Below are 25,128 nucleotides of genomic sequence, written 5' to 3' on the forward strand. Positions count from 1 at the left end.
CATACTGTCACATAACAACAACATAATCTCTCACATCAGCATGACTTGGAACCAGAACTATCAGCATGACTTAGAATCAATATGTCATCAAATACTGTCACATACAGCTGCATAATCTCTCACTGTTTGATAGGGAGGCATTCGCAAGTCCCAGGAAAGACATGCGTACATTTAAGCATGTTGAACTATTTATGCAACATAAAGAAAAGCATCACTTGATATTCTGGAGCGACTGTTGGAAGAGAGTACATGACAACAACATAAATTCCAAGCACAAGGCAGCAGTAGCGCCGACACAAAAGCAACCGAGGAGACTCTCAAACAGACGATTTAGAAGGACCAATGTGCAAATGTCCCATTCTCCCTCTGCTTGTTCTACTTCTCAACCTGGTTCAGAGAGACGAGAAAAAAGCCGATGATACTGAAGAAAACAATGTAGCTATTGTTAACAAATAGAAGTTCCATGAGTTTTCTTGCTTTTGAAGCGTCCGGCTAAGAACAAAAAGAGTTACTCGAGCAGGCATAGTGAATATATGTGTCTCAGAAAACAAGGTTCAACATTGTTGTAGCTGTATAAAATGAAGCCATTGCCAATTGCCAGTTTCCCAGATGGAAGCAATATAAAGCTTTCGATGCGCCTTTTGTATTTTATTTTCCAGATTTATAAACTACATTCATTTCATCAAGTCAATTCATTGGCAAGGGAAGTAACATGTTTACGCTTGTTGAATCCTAATTATTCTACATTAGATTTATAAACTCTGCAAAAAATATATAGCCTAAACTCTAGCTTGCAGATATGGTTCGCTAGATTACAAGGATGCAGTAAACGAAAGAAATATTAAGATACAACAATGTTAGGAACAAAAGAGACACGCCCTATATGCAACCTAATGTTTTCTGCAAACATTTGTAGCCTAAACTGAATGCTAGTTCTCCAAAGTCTCATGTAGATTAAAATCAAATATGAACAGGAATTGCAATCTTGTAAAATCAGTGCACTAGCTAATGAGTTCTAATTGCAGATGACTTCACACTACTAAGTAGTGACTGCAATCATGTCCTTTTCTATAACAGCTCTTTCTTTCTTCATAAGAATAAATACTATAAACCATCTTTTGTCTATTTGCATCCTATTTAGTACTAGTGTAGTTGTTATCATGGTACATCTGAGAGTATGAATTGTTTACCAACAATTGCAAGAGTCTGAAAGTAAAAATTGGAAACAGGAAAAACAAAGACAAAGTAGAACAGATGGATACACAGAACTGAAGGACGAGTGAAGGTTATTCGTTCAGATTCATTGGGCATATATAAACATGAACTCATAGTCTCTATATAATGCCTAACTCTGTTAATGCCTAACTGTGTTTGCATAAAGCATAGCCTGTAAACATTCTAGGCAGATTGGATAACACACTCAACTGAGGATTAACATGCTAACATTGTGCTAGGCTAAAATCATGATATAACAAATTAACAGCATAGCTTCATTGGGCATAAAGCATAGTACCAGCCTGTTAAAGAACACACGTAACCCTTGGTTGGTGCAAATCAGAAGATGCTTTAGTCTTTTCCAACCATAGTATTTGGAGGAGATAATATGACATACAAGGAATTATATGAAAAAGAAACAATGGCGATAGCTTTTTTCCATTTTAAAATATTCAGGTCAACAACAATAACAACAACAACAACAACAACAACAACAACTCAGATATCCAATACTCAGCAGAAAATTTCTCCAGATTTATGTAAGATACATAGTATGCATGTAGTAGTCAATTTCCTCCTAAACTGAAGTGCAAATGGTCAAGAGTGGTTTTCTCAGACCCAAATTCATCAAGCAAAGCACACACAAAATATCAAATACAACCACTTTTAATATGATTCATCACAAATTCAGAGTAGCAGCTATTGTTCCATTAACATTCAGATCAAGCAGCGCCAAAGAAACATCCTATTTGTATTTGTAATCCTGCTTAATCGGGATTGACATGTACAATGGGTGGTTGGATAGAAAGACGGTGTGAGCACACATCATCCTCTTAACCTGAATTAATCAACAGTAGATTCATGGCTTACAGTAAGTGCATGATTTTCATGGTAAAAACAAATGGTTCAAAACACAGTGCCACTTGACTTGACTCCACATAAGAAATGACACGACAGATAGTTGCATCATGTAACTACTAGCACAATCTAATAAGTACTCGACGACGAGCCAGCCAACATGAATCCCTGTTCAAGAATTCATCCGATTAACAAGTTAACTTGCCGATTAATCCCTACTCATAGGGTCACCGAGTAGCCGATAAACTGATAAATCATCTGATTAATTGATTAAATGGCCAATTAACTTGCCGATTAGCCTATTAATCCCCTACTCGCCGGCCAACCGAGCAGTTACCAGTTAACGATTTCCTCAACAATGACATGAATTAAAAGTAGCTAGGAATTGTCACACATGACACAACAAACAGGTAGTACAACACATTATTTTAGTAGACAGATCAATTAGTAGCAGCAACGGTATTGTATGTATGCTAGCTGAATGGCATGGACAGACGGATGGATCAATCCCAACCAACAGTGCATGGTCACTTCTTGGGCGGGCCATACTTGGGGCAGGCGGGGCTGAAGTGCTTGGAGAGCACCCTGGAGTTGATCAGCTCAATGATGGGGCCGAAAGAAACGCAGCTGGGCACCATGTATGACCACGGCCCCGCCTCCTGGCTCCCCTCCCACCAGTCCTGGGATGGCACCAACTCCGGCAGCAGCCATGGCCGATGGAAAACCCTAGAAGACGAGGGAAAGGAGGGGAGATGATGACTTACCACCGGGGAGAAGTCCAGTACGCCGAAGGAGATCGCCGACGTCGAGGCATCGAGCGTTGGGGAGGAGTCGGCGGCGGCGTCTTGGGAAGGAGTCGGCGGCGGCGATGTCTTGCGAGGAGTCGGGCGACCAAATCCTTGAGCCCCCCTCGAGTCTTATGAAGTGTGTGGGTAGAAGGGGATCGAAGGGGAACCGAGTGGTTTGGCCCATCTAACCCTCGCGTACCAAATGGGTTGTCTGGGCCTCGCGGGGATAAACCCCTCAAAACCCCTCCGACCCCCTTGTGCCAAATGAGGCCTAAGGGGTTGTGCGCCCCCTCACCCTTTCCCACGTAACTAGAAGGGGTGCGGCTCTCCCCGAGGGCAGCCACCCCCTTTGCCTTGGGGGCCAAGGCTCCCGGGGGTGGGAGGCGCACGAAAACCCATCTAGGGTTTTCCCCTAGTGGCCGCCGGCCCCCCTAGGGCACCCCCTCCTCCTCTCTTCCCCTATATATAGAGGGGTAGAGAGAGGGCAGCCGCACCCACATGCATCTATATGTGCACGGCGCTGCTCCTCCTCTCCCTCATAGCCATCTTCTTCTCTCTAGTGCTTAGCGAAGCTCTACTGAGATTTCTCCACCACCACCGCCATCACACCGCCGTGCTGCCGGAGGACTCAAGCTACTACTTCGCCATCGCACACTGGATCGAGGAGGTGAAAGCGTCACCAAGCTGTACATGTGTTGAACGTGGAGATGCCGTCCGTTCAGCACTAGATCGGAAGTTCGCAGGACGGATCATGATTGGATCGTGAAGAGGTTCAACTACAGCAATCACATTTCTTAATGCTTCTGCTTAGCGATCTACAAGGGTATGTAGATCCAATCTCTCCTCTTGTAGATGGTCATCTCCTAGATTGGATCTTGGTGAGCATAGGAAATTTTTTGTTTCCCATGCAACGTTACCCAACAAAAAGTTCCATATTAGTGTTTATCGGGCGGTCAACTTTTTTTTGATAGTGGACAATCAGCATGATGGTGCCGCTGATGGGGAGAGGATTCGACGAGTGGACGAGGAGATGGTGGCGACAACAGAAAGATGAAGAGGCGGTGCCTCGAAGGGGACGGTGTTAGCTTGGTGAAGTGATGGTGGCGCTGGCAACATGGAAGATGAAGCAGTAGGGCGATGTGTAGAATGGAAAGTAGCATGGTCGATGGATGTGAGGAGCAAGGTGGTCAGTAGAAGCGGCATGCTAGACGTCTAGTGAGGAAAAACACAAGGAGGGTGATGTGGGTCTCTTTATTAGGTTGGGGTGCTCCTAATTGTCCATGGAATTGGGGCCAAAATTGATATTCAATTTGGTCACCATCCAAATTGTTGGTATTGATCACACAATTCCAATTCCTCAGTATCAAACTTAATATAATGCTCCAAATGGGGTCTTAGAAATTGAATGGTCAAACTTAAAATTCTAGACAACCTTGCATTGTAGTAATTTCGGGGGTATAGCTTTCTTGAGAAATAATGATGCCCACCAACCAAGTAGATGGATAAGAATTGGATAAAATCCGTTACGTAAGAATGATCAGATTTGTTAGGGATCGATGCCCATTGTCATCTATGTTTTCAGATTGACGTTGGTATGCTTAATCCTTGTTACTAGGGTTCAAGAAATACGATTTTAAATCTAAACTATACTTGTTTTCACAAATATCCACATGTTTATATCATACCTCAAAGTTGCATGACGATCTCTGTTGGAAAAGGCAGTGCCTAGGAGGCGCTTAGGCACGCCTAGGCACTAGGCAATGGCTAAACGCCTTGCCTAGGGCATAAATGGAGGTCTAGGCAAGGCAATCAAGGAATTGCCTACCCAAGCACAAAATCATGCCACATACTGCACTCATATGCCAAACGAGTTTTATTCCAATGGAAGTAGATGGCAATTAACTTATTTATATACCCTAAACTAATATCAACACCCATGTAATAATCATAAATACACTATGAGTAAAAACTATATTACCACCTAGGCCGCGCCTAGGGCGCTTAGGCACCGCCTAGGCACTAGGCGAAGGCCAACCGCCTCGCTTATGCCTACCGCTTTTTCCAACCTTGATGACGATACATTAAATGGGCAAAGCCACTCCCAACCTTCAATGTCTTTTCCTACCGTCCCGCAGGAGATGCAAGTGAACAACACACGCGTGTCTGGTCGCCTATGAATAGAAAATTTACACTAACAAGATTATCATAGTACAAAAGATTAGTATAACTTTTGCTTCGTCGATGGTCACGGACATGTGGACTCCGCCCGCTTGCATCCCTAGACGGGACCAATCTGCTGTAACCTAGACGGGAGTGAAACAAATTTGCAAATAAGTTGTGAAAAAATTTCAATTTACAGTGGCATTTTCCTATAGAATGCATCAATACGTTTGGTGTAACTCGTTGTTTACTTGAGGTGCCATGTCTAACAACAAATAAGGGCGTGTTTGGTTGCCTGCATGATGGTTGGTAGACTGCATTGGAGGGAATCTTTTATTTCACCTGGTATTTGGTTGCTTGACTCGCATCAATTCCCTGCATCACACGGTGTTTAAAGCATTCCAGGGCCAGACCGAGGAGGAATGTTCAAATTGACAGTTTTCATTCATGCATGCTCGCACGGACCACGAGGTGAGAAAGATTATCTACTTTTTTGTGCCAGGTTGTATTCTCCTCTCACAACGCATGCGGGAAGCCGCTGCTACCAAATGTGCGAGTATGCATGCAGCCAAACCAAACCAACCACCATGCAACCAACCAAACAATATGACTACATCGTTTTTACACTGTTTTTGCTCAACCAGACCATGCTCATCCTGACTCGCTTTCCTTATGGGAACTACTCTGCGCCGGCGCAACAATTCGGCCGGTCGACCCAGGATCGTACGATTACACGTGCACAAACGCCCGGGATCTGCTTCACCTGTTGATTCCCCGTCTCATCCACAGATGGACCCCCACCTCCTCCACGTTGCCATGGCTCGCCATATACAAGCTTCCACCCACCGGTGTCATCCGCGTCCGTCGTTAGACGTAGCTAGCTGCACCCCTCGCCGCAGCTCGCCGCTGCCATCGCTAGACGCCTTGCCATTCGCGCAGTCGATTTCCAACGCCATCCACTTGTTGGATGCAATTCCATCGAAGCCTAATGCAGCTTGCCGTCAATTCGGTTCCACCAAGAGACCATTGAATCACAGCGTCACGGTCCTCCCGGCTCACCGTCGTCAACAAATCGTAGCACTGCCTTCCAGCAAAATACAGATCTATGCACTAAGAAATCCAAGAAAAGTCAGTTGAAGCAAAAACATAAGCCGGTTTCAGCAAAACCATGGATCGTCGTCTTCAGGTCGTACCCAAAATCTTGGCCGGTCGTAGCAAAACTAAAAGCCGGTTCCAGCAAATGGCCACCATGGTTGCAGCACCCTCAGCAGCGTGGTTCACCTCAGCGGTTGCGGGCTTCCAGCATCTTGCCGCCAAGGTTCCATCATCTAATGCCGTGGTTCCAGCTTCCAGCAATTACGGTTGCAGCACCCACCAACGCATGGTCACCGCTAGATGCTTCTGGTGCGCGAGTCACAATAAATATCGCGGGATGCCGGTTCCAGCATCACGCATGGTGGTTCCAACATCTCTGGTTGTTGGTTACAACACCATCGCACCCCCTCGTCATCGTTGTAGCTCTCGGGCACCGTGATTGAATCTTTTTCGTTTGCTAGTTGCGGCTCCGTCTGTTGGTGGTTCCAGCTTTTCCTCTCGCCTGTCGCAGCTTTGGCGCTGATGAGTTGCAGGTCATTGTGCATCGCCAGTTGGGAGGTGGCGGCTGCTAGCGATGTATCGTGGTGACGGTGGTGTGCCGTATGGCAAGGAAGCAGGGGTGGAGAAAACAGAGGACGAAGCAGGACGAGCTCGGGCATTGTCGAGAGGAGTGGAGGAGAAGATCGGCAGAAAAGGATAAGGGAGAGGGAGTGGGCTGTGTGGGCCAACAACTTTGTACTCCCTCCGTTCCTAAATACTTGTCTTTCTAGGCATTTCAACAAGTGACTACATACGGAGCAAAATGAATGAATCTACACTCTAAAATATGTCTACATACATCCGTATGTAGTAGTCATTCGAAATGTCTAGAAAGACAAATATTTAGGAACGGAGGGAGTAGGTTGGTGAGGGGAGGAGCGTTCGATGGCCTCAGATTGGACGAGTCGTGCGTGACCGGCAGAAGTTTCAGCCGGTCCGCCGGCTGCAAATGTTCTCCTTTCCGTAGAGCATATCTAGCCGCGCCCCAACACGTCCCCGGGTGTTTTTTCCGTGGCGACGCATAAAAATCGGCCCAATCGCGTCCCCAGGAGTCCGTTTTTCACCGGTTTGGGCCGAAACTGGCACCGGCGGACATAGGCCGAACCCGGCGCGCCCGGGGGCGCTGGGGCGAGCGATTTTGGCGCGAACGAGGATGGGACCAACGAGTCAGCGAGACGCCGTTTCCTCGCCCTCATCGCCTTGGTTCTCGCGGGAATCAATGCGACGGCTGCCGCGCCGGCCAGCCTCCATTGATGCCTCACGGGCGGCATAGTGAAGGCGCCGCGATGCATGTCCCTCCCTCGCCTGCCATGCGTCGCCCGCCATGCAGCCTCTCGCCTCCCCCGCTGCGGCTATAAAAGACGACCTCCCCGTCGGTGAACGCCATAGTTCTCATTTCCCCCTACTCCGGCGTACAAAGCTACACTCTCCCCGCCTTCCCGCCGACGAACAGATGGCTGAGAGGTTTCTAGGCGACGGTGAACGGCTTCGGCCACCGCCATCTCCAAGAGCCGGAGGCGCGCCTCCTCTATGAGGTCGAGTATCCGGCGCCCCCGGACATGCGGGTGCGGGGGCGTGGAGGCTGAGCGCCGGCGGCGTCCCGGTGCCGCCTATGCCCGAAGGGGCAGCGCGGCGGGCCGAGATCGCCTGCATCCGCTCGTCCTTGACGGAGGAGCAGCGGAACGAGCCGCTGTACGCCGCCGACAGCCACACCATGTGGTCCATGTACTTTGCGCGCCGCCGCGAGGAGCAAATCGCCTCCACCAACGGCGTCATCCCCCGCGGCCGCCTCAATGCCGACGGGTGCCGCGAGTGGTGGGGTGTGCCTGGCCGCACCCTCGAGGCCGTCCTCGACCACATCGAGACCGGCAACGTGTCGTGCCTCGAGTACCCGCCGCGGCCTTCTCTCGCCGATGTGGTAGCTCTTGGACGCCGCAGCGGATGGAGCCGGGGTCGTCCTCGTCGTCGGGCTCCGGCCCGCCGGCGCTTCGCCCCGTCAAGCCCGAGCCGGAGGAGACGCCGCTCGGGTGCCGCACTCGCAGCGGCGCCCTCGTTATCAACGAGGGTGCTTGGCCCTCCCCGCTGTGATGCCCGGGTAATTAAGCTACAGTAACCCTCTAGAAATGATGCCACATCACCTCGGTTAGTGTTGATAATCTCACTTAGTTCAAAAACAATTCGGAATTCAACTTCAAGTTAAAGACAAACAATAAAACTTTTCAAATATTAAATCCAAAATGTTCGGGTTGTGCCAGTTAATGCATAGGTGATTATGATGAAGAATCCACATCTTTATATAATGTATAAATGCACTAAATGATGTAAACGGTAGCCAAAAACATTATTTAATTACCTTTGGTATTTTATAAAATACTAAACTATTTTATTTTGGGTTAAAACCTTTTTTGGCAGAGGGTTATTTTGAAACATTATTTTAGGAGCTATTGTCATATTTTAATAACCAAAAATAATGTGGGACTAAAATTAAAACAGGAAAGAAATAGAAAACAATAGGACATATAAAATAAAACAAAAATAAAGTAAAACAACCCCCTCCCCCAACTGGGCCTCAGTCCAGCCATCGGCCTACCAGGCCGGCCCACCCCACCCCCGATATGGCCTTCCCAGGCCAAACCCTAACCCATCGACACTCCCACTCCCCCCACCACAGGTCCCCACTCCCTCTCCCTCGTCCCACTCCTCCTCTGCCCCCCCCCCCACGAACGGATCTGGATCGGGGGGCAACAGCCGCTCGGACCTCCCTCACCGGCCTGCCCCTCTCCGTCGCGTCGTCCCCGACATCCCCCTTGACCCCCGCTGCCATTTCCCCTATGGCCTCAGTGAGCACGCGCCTCGCTTCCTCCCTCTCCCTCGCACGCTCGCGCTCGTCGCCGCAAGCCCCCGCGCGCGCTCACCGCATCGGCCGCGCGCCCCGGCCGAAACGCCCGCGCCACTGCCTTCCCTCTCCCCGGTCTCTGCTGCCGCGCCCGCTGTCACAGCCCCTCGCTCGAGCTCGCGCGCGCCTCGCCGCGCCCGTGCGCGTCCTGCGCCCGCGCCCCACTGCCGCATCCCGCGCTCCGGCCGCGCTCCCGCACGCCCTGCACGCGCCTTGCCCCGAGCGCTGGTCCGCGTCCGCGCGCCCCCTTCCACGCCAGCGCCTGCAGCCGCGCGTTCGGTGGCGCCCCCCTCGCCCCCTTGCCTGCGCTCGTCGGGGCTCCGCCTGCTGCCTTCCTCCGCCGGAGCCACCACGCTCGCTGGCCCGCCGCTCACCGTGTCGCCCCCCTTGGTGCTGCTACTCAAGCAGTGGCCGCGGCCATAGCCGCCGCCGGCGCCGGACCCCGGTAGCCCGTGGCTGCGCCAGCCGCGCCTGAGGTCTGTGGTCGGGCGCCCACATGCCCTTCACCCATTATGCCCGATCCGCTAAGGCCCCAGGGGCCACTGGACAACGGGCCCCACGCCCAGAACGAAATAAATAAAATGTGTTATAAAAAATAAATAAATAATAATTAAATTAATTAATTAATGAATGAATGAATTAATTAACTTAATTAATCCTAATTTAATTAACCTAATTAACTACTTAATCTAATTAACTACTGTTAATTAACAGTATAGCCAATGACAGGTGGGCCTGCTATCCAGTTTGACCAAGTCAAACTACTGACTGGACTAGCCTAGTCATTGACAGGAGGGTCCCACTAGACCCCTTTGACCAGTCAACGGTTCCAGTTGACTGTTGACTGGGAAGTCAACCGGACCCCACCTGTCAGCCCCTTTAGTACATTGTTGTGTACAAGCTGTGGGTACACTTAGCAATTTCACCTTTAATTTTGAAATAATAAATAAATTCAGAAAAATTTAGAAATTGTTTAAAACTTTGAAAAATCATATAAAATAAACCGTAGTTCGGATGAAAAAACTTTGTACATGAAAGTTGCTCAGAACGACGAGACGAATCCGAATACGCGGCCCGTTCGTCCGCCACGCATCCCTAGCATAGCAAACACACAACTTTCCCCCTCCGGCTCCTCTATCCGAAAACGCGAAACACCGGGAATACTTTCTCGGATGTTTCCCCCTACACCGGTACCACCTCGTACTGCGTTAGGGCGCACCTAGCATCACGCTTTGCCATGTCATGCATCGTCATGCATTTGTTTGCATTATATTTATTGTTTCTTCCCCCTCTTCTCTCGCTAGACACTGAGACCGACGCCGCTGCTACCCAGTACGACTACGGTGTTGACGACCACTCTCTCTTGCCAGAGCAACCAGGCAAGCCCCCCCTTGATCACCAGATATCGCCTACTCTCCTCTATACTGCTTGCATTAGAGTAGTGTAGCATGTTATTGCTTTCCGTTAATCCTATCCTGATGCATAGCCTGTCATTGTTGCTACAACTGTTGATACCTTACCTGCAATCCTAAATGCTTAGTATAGGATGCTAGTTTATCATCAGTGGCCATACCTTCTTGTCCGTCTGCCATGCTATACTATCGGGCCGTGATCACTCGGGAGTTGATCACGGGTATATACCTATACTTTATACATGATACATGTGATGACTAAAGTCGGGTTGGCTCGAGGAGTACCCGCGAGTGATTCATGGATTGGGGGCTGAAAGGACCTTTGTCCAGACGGCCCTCTGGGTGGATCTTTGTGGCGGAGCGACAGGGCAGGTTGAGACCATCTAGGAGAGAGGTGGGCCTGGCCCTGGTCGGCGTTCGCGGTTATTTCATGATAACACGTTTAACAAGATCTTGGTATTTGATCTGAGTCTGGCTACTGGCCTATACGCACTAACCATCTACGCGGGGACAGTTATGGGCACTCGACGTCGTGGTATCAGCCGAAGCCTTCGTGACGTCAGCGACTGAGCGGCGTGCGCCGGATTGGACCGCGTAACGCAACTTCCTTTGTAATGGAGGTTGCTAGGTTTGCTCACTGGCCGCGTTCACAACGTGCAGGTGTGCAAAGGGCGATGGGCCCAGACCCCTGCGCCATAGGATTTAGACCGGCGTGCTGACCTCTCTATTGTGCCTAGGTAGGGCTGCGACGTGTTGATCTTCCGAGGCCGGGCATGACCCAGGAAAGTGTGTCCGGCCAAATGGGATCGAGCGTGTTGGGTTATGTGGTGCACCCCTGCAGGGAAGTTAATCTATTCGAATAGCCGTGATCTTTGGTAACAGGACGACTTGGAGTTGTACCTTGACCTTATGACAACTAGAACTGGATACTTAATAAAACACACTCTTCCAAGTGCCAGATACAACCGGTGATCGCTCTCTCACATAGCGACGAGGGGAGGATCATCGGTTAGGATTTTGCTATGCGATGCTACTTGGTGAACTTACCATCTACTCTCTTCTCCTGCTGCAAGATGGAGGTTACCAGAAGCGCAGTCTTCGATAAGACTAGCTATCCCCCTCTTATTCCGGCATTCTGCAGTTCCGTCCACATATGATACCCTTATTCCCTTTGATACCAATGCATACATATGTAGTGTAGCTCCTTGCTTGCGAGTACTTTGGATGAGTACTCATGGTTACTTTCTCCCTCTTTTCCCCTTTCCCTTCTACCTGGTTGTCGCAACCAGACGTTGGAGCCCAGGAGCCAGATGCCACCGTCGATGACGAATACTACTACTCGGGAGGAGCCTACTACTACGTGCAGCCCGCTGACGGCGACCAGGAGTAGTTAGGAGGATCCCAGGCAGGAGGCCTGCGCCTCTTTCGATCTGTATCCCCGTTTGTGCTAGCCTTCTTAAGGCAAACTTGTTTAACTTATGTCTGTACTCAGATATTGTTGCTTCCGCTGACTCGTCTATGATCGAGCTCTTGTATTCGAGCCTTCCAGGCCCCTGGCTTGTAATATGATGCTTGTATGACTTATTTTATTTATAGAGTTGTGTTGTGATATCTTCCCGTGAGTCCCTGATCTTGATCGTACACGTTTGCATGTATGATTAGTGTACGATTGAATCGGGGGCGTCACAATTTGGTATCAGAGCTGACTGCCTGTAGGAATCCCCCTTTCCAACTCCTTGGCCGAAGTCGAGTCTAGTCATTGAAAAACTTTTACTAACATGGCTGTGCGGCTTACGGGCCCACGTCGCCCTCTGGGTGGTATTAGGATCTTTTACTCCTCGACCCTTACTCTGGGACTCTGAACTCTCTTCTATTCGGGTTAAATGAATTTTGCTAAAATCTAACATTAGGATCTCATTATCACTTTCTCCCGGAGAGCCCTTCATTACAGATGATCGACTGCTTCAACAGAAGATTCTGATAATACTCTCCGATGTTCTCTTGAAACTTTGTGCCATTGCTTTTGCAATTCCCTACCACCGAAAATTCCCTATGGATAAATACTTACACCTGTCATTCTTACTTTTATTCCCAGTTGATCTTGTTATTACAAGATACCCCGAAACACTCGTCGTTGTTTTGAATATCCTTTGAGCTTACTGCCTTGCTGTTCTTTGTCACCTGAATACCCCTACAGATAATTCTTGCACTTATCGAGTATCTGCTCATCCCCCAGTTGTTCATGTGTTTCACAATGGTCATCGAAATACTATTCGATCCTCCAAAAATCCTTAGTAGCTTATTGCTCTGCAATACTTGTCTGCTTGCATGATGGATGCTTTCCATATGTCTAGCAATATTCATTAGTATCCTTAGACACCGTCATTTTGATCCCTTTGATTCAACATGAGTGCGAATGCACGCAATCATCAGTTGATCCTTATAAATTATCTTTCCGGCTCAGACATCATTTTAAACATGAGCTGGTTCTCAACAAATCCAATTGCCGTCAATTGTACCCCTAAGGCTATTCAACCTATCCATCCCTAATCAGAACATTGCTTCTGATCCCTTGATTTGAAAATCATAATTCCTTTGCATTTGAGCTCTGGATTAGTCAGTTGTTTCCATAATCCAATGCCTTTGCATTGTTACTTCCTCTGGTTGTGTGTCGATGCTCAGTCAGCTCTGTTATGGACCGGCAGATCCTTTAATGGACTTTATCCGACAGCGTCCTTCATATTCAATAACCTTGTGAGCCTTCCCTCGGATACATAATGCCTTTGGTAAATGGTATCATCTACTTTCTCAACCTTGCTCTACTTTCGAGCTTGTGATATTTACTCTTGAAACTTGTGGTATATGTTTCTAAGAAGCCCCTATGGGTTGAACTTATGCCTTCTCTAAACTGTGTGAACTCGAAAGTTTTCACGAGTCATACACTTCTGGTATTTTGCCAAATAAAATTTCAACACTACAACTTCTTCGAAAGTGAGAAGTGAATGAAAGGTTATGCATTGGAGAAGTGGGAGTCGACCTTGAACTTTGTGTTCATGCCCATGGACACGATGTAGATCTTATCATTAAAGCTTCTCTTAAATTAAATTATTCCTTTGGTATAAGTTCATCTTATATCCGGGATCTGGCCTTTTGCAATAGTGTTTCCGACCATGTTCTCCTTTAAATACCATTTCTCGGACAAGTTGAAGTAATTGTCTTCTACAGATCATTGCACCCGACCAACCTTTACTTTGATCTACCGTCGTGTATTACACTCTGGTATCTCAAGATTATCATGGAACTGCATAACTTCTTACGAGTTATTCATCTAGTGCTACATTCTCATTGATTGCAATTTTTCATGGGCTCTGAGTTATTTAACACTCAAAGACATCGATAACTGAATCGAGTCTGCACTGTGATTCAACAACTCTTAGTAATCTTCAATGCTTACGAGTTTGTACTCGATAGTGTCATTCCCAGCTAATTTACTACATCATCATCGTCAGGCTGACTGCTTGACCATTCTACCTATGTCCTTCATCCTCAGGACACAATCCCGACAGTGCTCTAAGCTTACATCAAACCTTCATCATCATATTGTTTGTCTTGAGAGACAACTCTGAATTCTGAGATGGCATCTTATCTATGGTTATAATAACCTTTTGCTTAACCATTCCCTTGGCTTGATGTCATAGCCGAGTGATTGCATCCTCATGGAGCCTCTCGACAAGATTTTTCATGATCATCATCAACATTTTGACCCCTTCCAAGATATAAATTGAATTCATGATGAGAAGTACCCTCCTTGTCGTCGATGATTTGTGTTATCATCGACCACTTTATTGCCTTCCGTTCAACACAAACTTGTTCGTGTCTCTAGCACCCTATTGCTTTCAAGTTAATGGTCGATATTTCATTCTTAGACTATTGGTTGTTGAATCACCTTCCTAACATTGATCATGCTACCTAAGACCATATTTTGGGTGCACTTTTCAACCAATGCTTAATTGTGTATGTTTTCCTTGAGCATACAACCTTATATCATTTGGTCCGACAAATGTTGACTCCTTGTGCACATAAGTGTGGAAATCCATCTTTTGAAAATCTCAATGAATCGTCGCTGAGTTCATCAGCCACCTCTTCATTCTCCCCTTGGTTTTAATGATGAACTCTTGTTTTGGAACTCGCTTCCATAGTACATTTCCCGAGAATCGTACAATGTCATCTTGACAATTTGTGTTGCACCTTTCTTCTCAGGCATCCTGAGTCTTAGGTAGTTTGACACTAATCAGATCTGAATCTCGGTCAGATGTGATGGTTGGGACATATTTCCAAGAGTTATAACATTGGTCTTTATACGAACCGGTAAGGTGGTGGCATGCCTAGCACACCTGACCGGAGGACCTATTGCTATAGTTTCCTCTTTAGCGAGGTTAACCATTCTTCCATGAGGAAACTGTAAGACTTATTCTATAAGTTGTTCCTAATAAGTCCATTGTGTATCCAGAGTCCGACCTTTGATTGAAGACCATGTCAATGCTATCTCGAAGCATGTCTGTGGTACTCCGATTTTCAACAAGAACATTTGAAGCCCAATGCTAATGTTTCCTGCTCAATTACCCAAACACCACTGTATGGGTAACGTCATGAAATTCCTCTCTCCTTATCTAAGTGGTTTTCTACCTTCTATCCGGTCTTGGATATCATACTCTGCTTGTCTTGGGAAGGATATACCCCTGAAATATGTGTTTAAACACATTTTTCCTTTCCATTTGTTCTGTTTAATCTGATAATCACATTTTCCTTTCCATTGTTCTGTTTAACCTTCTTGAGGTTTATATGATCTAAGCAGTAATACGTCACTGCTTTTATAAGCACCTCAGCGTACAACTCTGTCAGTAAGACCCTGTTACTATTGTTGTTGACATTCCGGTAACCACCGATGAACGAGAACTTTGCCTATTGGTCTGCCTCGTTTCGACGGGCAGGAAAATGGTTCTCTTCGTTCCTCGCCCTTGGTACCGATGTTGTTGCCGACATAAATGATAGGCAATCCTCTGACATGCCTTGCTTACATAATCACGCGAGATGTCACCACCCTTCCTACTTTTAACCCACATGGTGGGCCCATAACCCACAGTTCCACAGGATCGAAACCTGACTCTCCTGTACACCACATGTTCCCAAAGTTATTCCTCGCGCGTGGCTTTGTATGCAATTCACGAGCCACGTTCCTAGTGATCTATTCTGGCAATACTTCACGTTGTCCTGAAACCCTCTCACCTTTTGATTAGGCATCAAGCGATTGCCTACCCGCTTGAAACTTCTCATGGTACCTTCTTACTTTACTCTCAATATTTTCTTAAGTTTCTATTCGAGAGATACTTTCTACCACACATCCCCGATGTTATCAACCAGATAGTCGATCTTTCAGAGGTCCGTTTTCCGAAGTTACCCCGTGTCCTTCATACGTACAATGAAGACTCCGAAGAAAGGATGACAAATTCATCATGATACATTGATGCATAGGAATGAAGACATCGACGCTATGAGTCTACCTCTTCAAGAAGAGCCACTACGACCGAGAAGGCTCGTTAGAATTTCGCAACCAAATCCCTTCCCCATTACTTCCCCTCCTAAATCTCGGGACGAGATTTCTTGTAGTGGAGGAGAATTGTGACGCCCGGGTAATTAAGCTACAGTAACCCTCTAGAAATGATGCCACATCACCTCGGTTAGTGTTGATAATCTCACGTTAGTTCAAAAACGATTCAGAATTCAACTTCAAGTTAAAGACAAACAATAAAACTTTTTAAATATTAAATCCAAAATGTTCGGGTTGTGCCAGTTAATGCATAGGTGATTATGATGAAGAATCCACGTCTTTATATAATGTATAAATGCACTAAAATGATGAAAACGGTAGCCAAAAACATTATTTAATTACCTTTGGTATTTTATAAAATACTAAACTATTTTATTTTGGGTTAAAACCTTTTTTGGCAGAGGATTATTTTGAAACATTATTTTAGGAGCTATTGTCATATTTTAATAACCAAAAATAATGTGGGACTAAAATTAAAACAGGAGAGAAATAGAAAACAATAGGACATATAAAATAAAACAAAAAATAAAGTAAAACAACCCCCTCCCCCAACTGGGCCTCAGCCCAGCCATCGGCCTACCAGGACGACCCACCCCACCCCCTATATGGCTTTCCCAGGCCAAACCCTAACCCACCGACACTCCCACCCCCCCCACCACAGGTCCCCACTCCCTCTCCCTCGTCCCACTCCTCCTCTGCCCCCCCTGACGAACGGATCTGGATCGGGGGGGGGGGGGGCAATAGCCGCTCCCGACCCCATCGCCGCGACGCCGCGCCGCCTCGCCCTCACCTGACGCCGCTCGGACCTCCCTCGCCGGCCTGCCCCTCTCTGCCGCGTCGTCCCCGACATTCCCCTCGACCCCCGCTGCCATTTCCCCTACGGCCCTAGTGAGCACACGCCTCGCTTCCTCCCTCTCCTTCGCGCACTCGCGCTCGTCGCCGCAAGCTCCCCCGAAACGCCCGCGCCACTGCCTTCCCTATCCCCAGTCTCTGCTGCCGCGCCCGCTGTCACAGCCCCTCGCCCGAGCTCGCGTGCACCTCGCCGCGCCCGTGCGCGTCCTGCGCTTGCGCTCGCCGCGCCCCACTGCCGCATCCCATGCTCCGGCCGCGCTCCCGCACGCCCTGCACGCGCCTTGCCCCGAGCGCTGGTCCGCGTCCGCGCGCCCCCTTCCACGCCAGCGCCTGCAGCCGCGCGTTCGGCCGCGCCCCCCTCGCCCCCTTGCCCGCTCTCGTCGGGGCTCCACCTGCTGCCTTCCTCCGCCGGAGCCACCACGCTCGCTGGCCCGCCGCTCACCGTGCGGCCCCCCTTGGTGCTGCTACTCAAGCAGTGGCCACGGCCATAGCCGCCGCCGGCGCCGGACCCCGATAGCCCGTGGCTGCGCCATTTGGGCAGCGCCCAATGCCCGGCGCCCGGCGTGCCTCGCCGCCGCGCCTGAGGTCTGTGGTCGGGTGCCCACACACCCTTCGCCCGTTACGCCCGATCCGCTTAGGCCCCAGGGGCCACTGGACAACGGGCCCCACGCCCAGAACGAAATAAATAAAATGTGTTATAAAAAATAAATAAATAATAATTAAATTAATTAATTAATGAATGAATTAATTAATTAACTTAATTAATCCTAATTTAATTAACCTAATTAACTACTTAATCTAATTAACTACTGTTAATTAACAGTATAGCCAATGACAGGTGGGCCTGCTATCCAGTTTGACCAAGTCAAACTACTGACTGGACTAGCCTAGTCATTGACAGGAGGGTCCCACTAGACCCCTTTGACCAGTCAACGGTTCCAGTTGACTGTTGACTGGGAAGTCAACCGGACCCCACCTGTCAGCCCCTTTAGTACATTGTTGTGTACAAGCTGTGGGTACACTTAGCAATTTCACCTTTAATTTTGAAATAATAAATAAATTCAGAAAATTGTAGAAATTGTTTAAAACTTTGAAAAATCATATAAAATAAACCGTAGCTCGGATGAAAAAACTTTGTACATGAAAGTTGCTCAGAACGACGAGACGAATCCGGATGCGCAGCCCGTTCGTCCGTGACGCATCCCTAGCATAGCAAACACGCAACTTTCCCCCTCCGGCTCCTCTGTCCGAAACCAGACGTTGGATGAGTACTCACGGTTGCTTCTTGCTTGCGAGTACTTTGGATGAGTACTCACGGTTGCTTTCTCCCTCTTTTCCCCTTTCCCTTCTACCTGGTTGTCGCAACCAGACGTTGGAGCCCAGGAGCCAGACGGCACCGTCGACGACGAATACTACTACTCGGGAGGAGCCTACTACTACGTGCAGCCCGCTGACGGCGACCAGGAGTAGTTAGGAGGATCCCAGGCAGGAGGCCTGCGCCTCTTTCGATCTGTATCCCTGTTTGTGCTAGCCTTCTTAAGGCAAATTTGTTTAACTTATGTCTGTACTCAGATATTGTTGCTTCCGCTGACTCGTCTATGATCGAGCTTTTGTATTCAAGCCCTCGAGGCCCCTGCCTTGTAATATGATGCTTGTATGACTTATTTTATTTGTAGAGTTGTGTTGTGATATCTTACCGTGAGTCCCTGATCTTAATCGTACACGTTTGCGTGTATGATTAGTGTACGATTGAATCGGGGGCGTCACACCGGCGCTCCCTCCGCCTGGCTCGGCCGAAGCCCGAGCCGGGGCTGCTCCCCGTGAAGCCGGAGCACGCCGGCATGGTGACCCCCGACGACGAGTCTGCCCTCAAGTGGGCGAAGGAGGACTACGTCCGCGAGCAGGTGCACCGCCAACGCCGGGCGTACCTGGAGCTCCAGGTCCGTCGCCGCGGGCACGAGGAGGGCGGCGCCATCATCCTCGACAGCGACGAGGAGGACGAGGCCGGGCCGTCCAGCGCCCCACCGCGTGTCGGCGACCCCGGCCAAGGCTGCAGCTGGGACGGCGGCAGCACGGGCGAGGCGCGCGACGACGACGATGGCGACTACACCCGCTTCTACAGACTTCTCGGCATGTAGACGACGGCGACGACGGCGGCTAGGCTTTTAGTTTGGCGTAGTTAGGCATGGTTTGCATGTTTTTTAAGTTTTTATACAAATTTCAATGAAGTATCGCCGAGTTCGTGCAAAAATCGTCAAGTTTGCGAAAACTTGAACGGAATATCGCCGAACCCGCCTGTGAGCCGACGACTAGGAACAAAGTCGCCCCAGGGGCCAATCTATCGCTGGTTCGCCCCCAGCCGCTCTTTTTCGACGCCCTACGGCTGGAGATGCCCTTATACACCCTGCCAAACACGCCCCAAATATCTCTCGCCAATCCCTTCCCTTGGGCCTTGGGGTTGCTCCTGTCCTGCAAAGCTTCACTCTAAGGCCCTGTTTGGTTCAGATTTTATCGACAGATTCCGTTGCCGCGTAGCAGAATCTGAACCAAAAGACGAACCCAGCAAAATTCGATTCCAGAAATCCGCTGTCAAAATCTGAACCAAAAGCGGAAGCAGTCTAGGACGTGCTTTCCAAAATCTGATTCCGTTGCAGGCCAAAATCTGAAAATGCTATATCAGCTAGTTTGTCAAATGACCTACATCTTTTTCACATCCGATTTTTCGCAGCTGTTTTTCCACAACAGATTTTTCACAGCTACTTTTAGAAATTCACGGCCGAACCAAACAGGGCCTTAAAAGTGCCCATCAGCAACCATCCGTTCGCTCTTGCACCTCCCTTATCGCGGTGGATTGGCCTCCTCTCCTCTATCTTGTTGGCCGCCCATCTCTACTCTCCAAACTCTCAGCTCCCTCCCTCCCGCTGTTCTCGAATGGCGGCCACCTCCGGCCTCACGGCCACCGTCACCTCCCCTCCGGCCGCCCTTAGAACCTTGGCTCCTCCCGGTCTCTTCCTCCGCCCCATCTCTCGCTGCTCCAGACCCCATTCCCTGAAGGCCAAGGTCTGCAGCACTGCCTATCCTGTCCCTCCTCCCTCTGCTGCTACCAGTATTCTTGAATTACTTTTCTGTCCGTTGAGCTGGGGGTGCATAGCCATGAGTTCCAACTAGAGTTGTGGTGCGGTGTCTCTGTTGTTTCTTGCAGCTACGTTGTAGTTTACTCCATGATTAACATGCATAGTCTGTAGAGCTATATACCATGCAAAGAATCAGTAATTTACTCCATGGTAACATTGTAACTCAATTCTGAAATCTTTTCATCCACACAGGCAGCAGCAAAGGACCAGGACGAAAAGAAGCCCGAAGCTACCAAAAAGAAGGCATACAGTCTTGTTTGCACTGCCTGTGAAGGGAATGGTAAGCCAGCCTTCTTCTTCTGCTGTTTAAACTACAAGGAACAACCATTCGCAAAAAAAAAAAAAACAAAAAAAAAAACAGAAAAAACAAAAAAACAACAAGAATAACAATGTGTATGGTAAGAAGTATTTGAGATGGTGATAAGATTAGTAGCACTAAACTACTAATTCAGATTAGGTGGGATAGCTTATGGCGAAATGTGGATGCATAGGGTACATGATCTCTAGTGTTGAATACTCATCCAAATAGCTCAATGCATAGGATGTGTGCCAGTTTCCACCTGGTGCTCTGTCATACAAGGTCTCTAAGGCATGCCAATTCATTTTGGGAGATGTGCAGGTTATTCCTGCTATTAAGTAAGTGGCTTTGGAGTACTTGTTGCCTACTCAGACCCAAAATCTTTTACTGGCTTCTCATACACAATAGGTTGAACACCAAAGAGTTACTTACTTCAGAGAAAAACATTTCTTCATCCCTAATTACACTCGTGTCATGTCCAGTACAAGGGTGCATGAAACTAGAGATCACCTGTTCTTGCACTTCCATTTTGCTCAAGTTTATCCAAGAGCAGCTCAATCAGCTTAAAAATCTTCAGGTGCCTTTTTTTCTTAGAGATTGTTATTCTGATCTCCTGGGCCATTTGGAACACCAGGAATCACTTCATCTTCACAGGGCTTGAGCCAATCCTGTATTCTTGCCGGAAGAAATTCAAAGAGGAGCTGAATTGGGTGGATCAGAGAGTAAAGAAGAAAAAATATATCCAGTTCAGTGACTCGGTTCAAGCCTTTAGATAGTAGTATAGACACTAGACAGCAATCGGCACTCCTTGTGTCTCTTCACACTGCTGTCTTTTCTTTGCTTTCTTCTGTTTCGTTTTGTTGTACTGTTTGCATAAACCACAAAATCTATAAGAATATGCTGTGAGAAGAAATTCTCACAGGTTCGGCTCAAGAAAAAAGAAGGAAAGAGCTCCATGTAGCTCCCGTCTCCACAAGTGAGTGATGAAACCGAATTGATTGGGTTTGGACGTAATGGGCCTAATGGCCTGGGCTGGCGATATAGCCCGTTAGTCTTAAGGTTAATTAGTGATAAGGGTCGCTTGCTTAGGGGTCAAGTAAGTCTTACTTGGGAGTCAAGTAAACCTCTCTATATAAAGAGAGGAGATGTATCAATCTAATCAAGCAAGAATTAAGAAGGAAATCCCTTCCATCTTGCCCGGCCGTGGGCAAAAGGCCCCCGGCCGGCCCTCTCGCGCCCTCCTTCTAGCAGCGCCATAACAATTTGGTATCAGCTAGCTTCGGTTCGATCATGTCTTCACCGCCGCCCAACCCGTCTCTTCCGCTGCCGGTCACCTCATCGCCTCCGGCGACCACCACGACCGTCGCCCCGCTCCTGCCGCGCCGGGATCCTCCGTCGCGCCCGCCCCCGTCGTCCTCACCCCTGAGGAGGTGTCCGGGGCGCTGCGGGACCTAACACAGGCGGTCCATGAGATCCGCCTGTTCTTGGCCGGGTCCTACGAGCTGCACCCGGCTGCGCCGCCCATCACCGCCACCGCGCCGACGTGGCTGCCGTGGCAGTCGCCGCACCAGGTGGCCCTCGCCGCGCTCGCCGGGCTGCTGCAGCAGCCGCTGCAGCTGCCATCCACCGCCCCGTCCTGGCTGCCGTGGCAGCCGCCGCACCAGGAGGCCTCTGCCGCGCTCGCCGGGCGGCTGCAGCAGCCGCTGCAGCTGCCATCCACTGCCACCACCACCCCGTCTCGGCTGCCGTGGCAGCCGCCGCACCAGGTGGCCTCCGTCGCGCTCACCGGGCCGCTGCATCAGCTGCCATCCACCGCCACCACCGCCCCGCCCTGGCTGCAGTGGCATCCACCGCTCCTGGCGACCTTCGCCGTGCCCGGCGCTCCACCGCAGCAGCTGCTGCAACTGCAGCAGTCATTGCCGGTGAGCTTCGGCCCCGCATCGACCGCGCCGACGGGAGTCCCGATCCACCAGATCAAGTTCCCGCCGTCGCCATCACCGCTTCCCCAGGGCGTCCCCATCCAGCAGATCAAGTTCCCGCCGTCGCCGTCACCGCTTCCAGCTTGGATCACTACCCGCCACGTGTCGGCGACGGTGAGGCTGCAGGCTGCTGCACGCGGCCTCCTAGCGCGTCGGCGTGTGCGGGAGTTGCGTGGTCTGCAGCTGCCGCTCCTCCCAGTTGCGCTTCGCTGCGCAAAGGATCTCGATCTCGTCCCTGCGTCGGGGATCTTGGGCATGCTGTTTTCCCCACGGACAGCGCCCTCAAAGTCTGCGACATCGACGGTTGGGGAGGCGCACCCCTCCTCGCCATTCTCCATCGACAATCCTCCACTCTTCTATGTGCGGTGCCGACCAACAGCCGTCCGGCGGGGAGAAGGCATGGTGTCACCGACAAGAGCGCACCGCGTAGCACCACTGCATTTTGCCGCCGGCCGCCGCGAGGGCGCCTCTGCTGGTCGCTCTTGCGACCACTTCCAGGTGGCCATACACATGCACTCCTTTTGTCCAGATGGTGTCGATGGGATCCAGGTGGCTGTACACATGCACGTCCGACGTGCGGATGGTATCCACTTTTTGTTAAGAGGTCCAAAATAAATCATCTCAGTCCATTTCAGGTTGAGAGTAATAAAACAAGCCGAGATGTAAAAGACTTGTTTTTAAGAGTTAGGTCTGTGTTGCATCGAGTCATGGTTATAAGTTGGTTAGGCTGCAGCTCGAGGACAAGCTGCATGTCCAGGTGGGGTGTAGTGTTAGAGTACGTAATGGGCCTAATGGCCTAGGCTGGCGGTATAGCCCGTTAGTCTTAGGGTTAATTAGAGATAAGGGTCGCTTGCTTAGGGGTCAATTAAGCCTTGCTTGGGAGTCAAGTAAATTTCTCTGTATAAAAAGAGGAGATGTATCAATCTAATCAAGCAAGAATTAAGAAGGAAATCTCTTCCATCTTGCCCGGCCGTGGGCAAAAGGCCCTCGGCCGGCCCTCTCGCGCCCTCCTTCTAGCAGCGCCATAACAGTATTTTTGCCGGAAGAAATTCAAAGAGGAACTGAATTGGGTGGATCAGAGAGTAAAGAAGAAAAAATATATCCAGTTCAGTGACTCGGTTCAAGCCTTTAGATAGTAGTATAGACACTAGACAGCAATCGGCACTCCTTGTGTCTCTTCACACTGCTGTCTTTTCTTTGCTTTCTTCTGTTTCGTTTTGTTGTACTGTTTGCATAAACCACAAAATCTATAAGAATATGCTGTGAGAAGAAATTCTCACAGGTTCGGCTCAAGAAAAAAGAAGGAAAGAGCTCCATGTAGCTCCCGTCTCCACAAGTGAGTGATGAAACCGAATTGATTGGGTTTGGACCATTTCACTGTTGGGTTTTCCTCCGTTGTTATATAAAGGGTGATCATGTATTTGATATACGGTGTTCGCACGACACTTGGGAAATCTTTTATTATCACTCTTTAATCTGTTTTCATAACAAAATTAAACTCTTCTACACATGGATATGTGAACTGTGGCTAGCATTAGCAATCTTTGTGTTCTGTGACCCAGTTCCATGCTTCTGGAGCGAGAATTTTGTAGTATCATATTTTCCCTGAGCAATTTTTATTATAGTTATGTACTACCATGGCTTAATTCTTTACAGAGGGAGTATATTTTACCAACAAATGCATACAGTATACGTGTGAGTTGTTTGATGATTTGATCATTCTCTGAACCGACTTGTTAAACCTTGGAAGTGCAATAATGTGGATTTTACTAGTAGTACTTTAGTACACCACTTCTTGGAAAAAATGTATCTATTTTGAAGCAATTTATGTCTCCCTGCACTTTTTAGCATGTTAAAAGCTCAGCTATAGTAAGATTAATTCGGTCTTGGTGCAAATTGAATGCCGTATTGATCAGTGTGTAACAATGTTTCAAATGGATCTGAGAGTCTTCGTTGCATTTTGGTGGAGTTCTACTCGTGATACGTTTTCTGTGCATCGATGCCACGGGAGCTCATTCCAATCGGTTGTAACAATCTTATGGCAAATGGCAGGCGCAATCGCATGCACCCAATGCAAGGGAGGTGGGGAGAATTTGGAAGACCATTTCGGTGGTCGATTCAAAGCTGGAGGATTATGCTGGCTTTGCAGGTAAAATAATTCTTGCTCTAACCGACAATACTCTATTAGGATTAAATAAATTATCTAACTTTCCAATGTTTTCTGTCGGTTCATTTAAAACATGGCAGAGGAAAGCGTGAAATTCTATGTGGGAGCTGCAATGGCGCTGGCTTCTTGGGTGGATTTATGAGCACTGCCGATGACACTTCGGAATGAAATGCTTATGTTGTTATTTTTTGCTTATTTTGTATTTGACAATTTTTGGGAGATCTGTAACATTTTTACTTGTATCCCCTCCAAGGAATTTGTCCCTTAGAAGTGGACATTTATGGCATTTAATAATTGCATAATTTTTTATTTGTGACAAAGTATGTCACTAAGGCTCCTCGCACAAAATACAAAAATGCTACACTTACGGGGCTGGGTTACGGAAGGGACTTACGGGAGGACGTGTCCCAAACTCCCAATACAATCAATTGACCCTTCTAATTTAACCGTGTGGCCCAGCCCATGATTAATCCCGACGTCTCCACCTCAGACCCGTAAGAACTTTACGTAGAAAATTTCCATAAGTGCAACATCGCTCCACAAAATATTCATATATGGCCTCAAACCCACCTTGGAAACCCACGATTTGTATTGTGGAAACGAAATTTAATGGCATTAAACTTGGTC

General features: G+C 48.6%; 1 protein-coding gene across 1 annotated transcript; it reads left to right on the top strand.

The window, feature by feature from the left end:
* Positions 1 to 19,729: 19,729 nt before the first annotated feature.
* On the top strand, positions 19,730 to 24,810 carry LOC125521766 (DnaJ/Hsp40 cysteine-rich domain superfamily protein). The gene is made up of 4 exons (XM_048686829.2): positions 19,730 to 19,983; positions 20,250 to 20,337; positions 24,387 to 24,483; positions 24,582 to 24,810. Exons 1-4 carry the CDS (start codon positions 19,855 to 19,857, stop codon positions 24,667 to 24,669), a joined length of 402 nt encoding a protein of 133 aa, XP_048542786.1. The 5' UTR covers positions 19,730 to 19,854; the 3' UTR covers positions 24,670 to 24,810.
* The last annotated feature ends 318 nt before the right edge of the window (positions 24,811 to 25,128 follow it).

This window comes from Triticum urartu, chromosome 7A (assembly GCF_056163025.1).
Source record: "Triticum urartu cultivar PI428250 chromosome 7A, HENAU_Tu73, whole genome shotgun sequence".
Classification (NCBI taxonomy): Eukaryota; Viridiplantae; Streptophyta; class Magnoliopsida; order Poales; family Poaceae; genus Triticum; species Triticum urartu.

Bases quoted from the DNA above. Each gene is read 5' to 3' on its own strand.
- LOC125521766 (XM_048686829.2), top strand. From the start codon at position 19,855: ATGGCGGCCACCTCCGGCCTCACGGCCACCGTCACCTCCCCTCCGGCC. The intron at 19,984-20,249 runs GTCTGCAGCACT...TCATCCACACAG, and splicing joins CCCATTCCCTGAAGGCCAAG to GCAGCAGCAAAGGACCAGGA. The intron at 24,484-24,581 runs GTAAAATAATTC...AAAACATGGCAG, and splicing joins GGATTATGCTGGCTTTGCAG to AGGAAAGCGTGAAATTCTAT.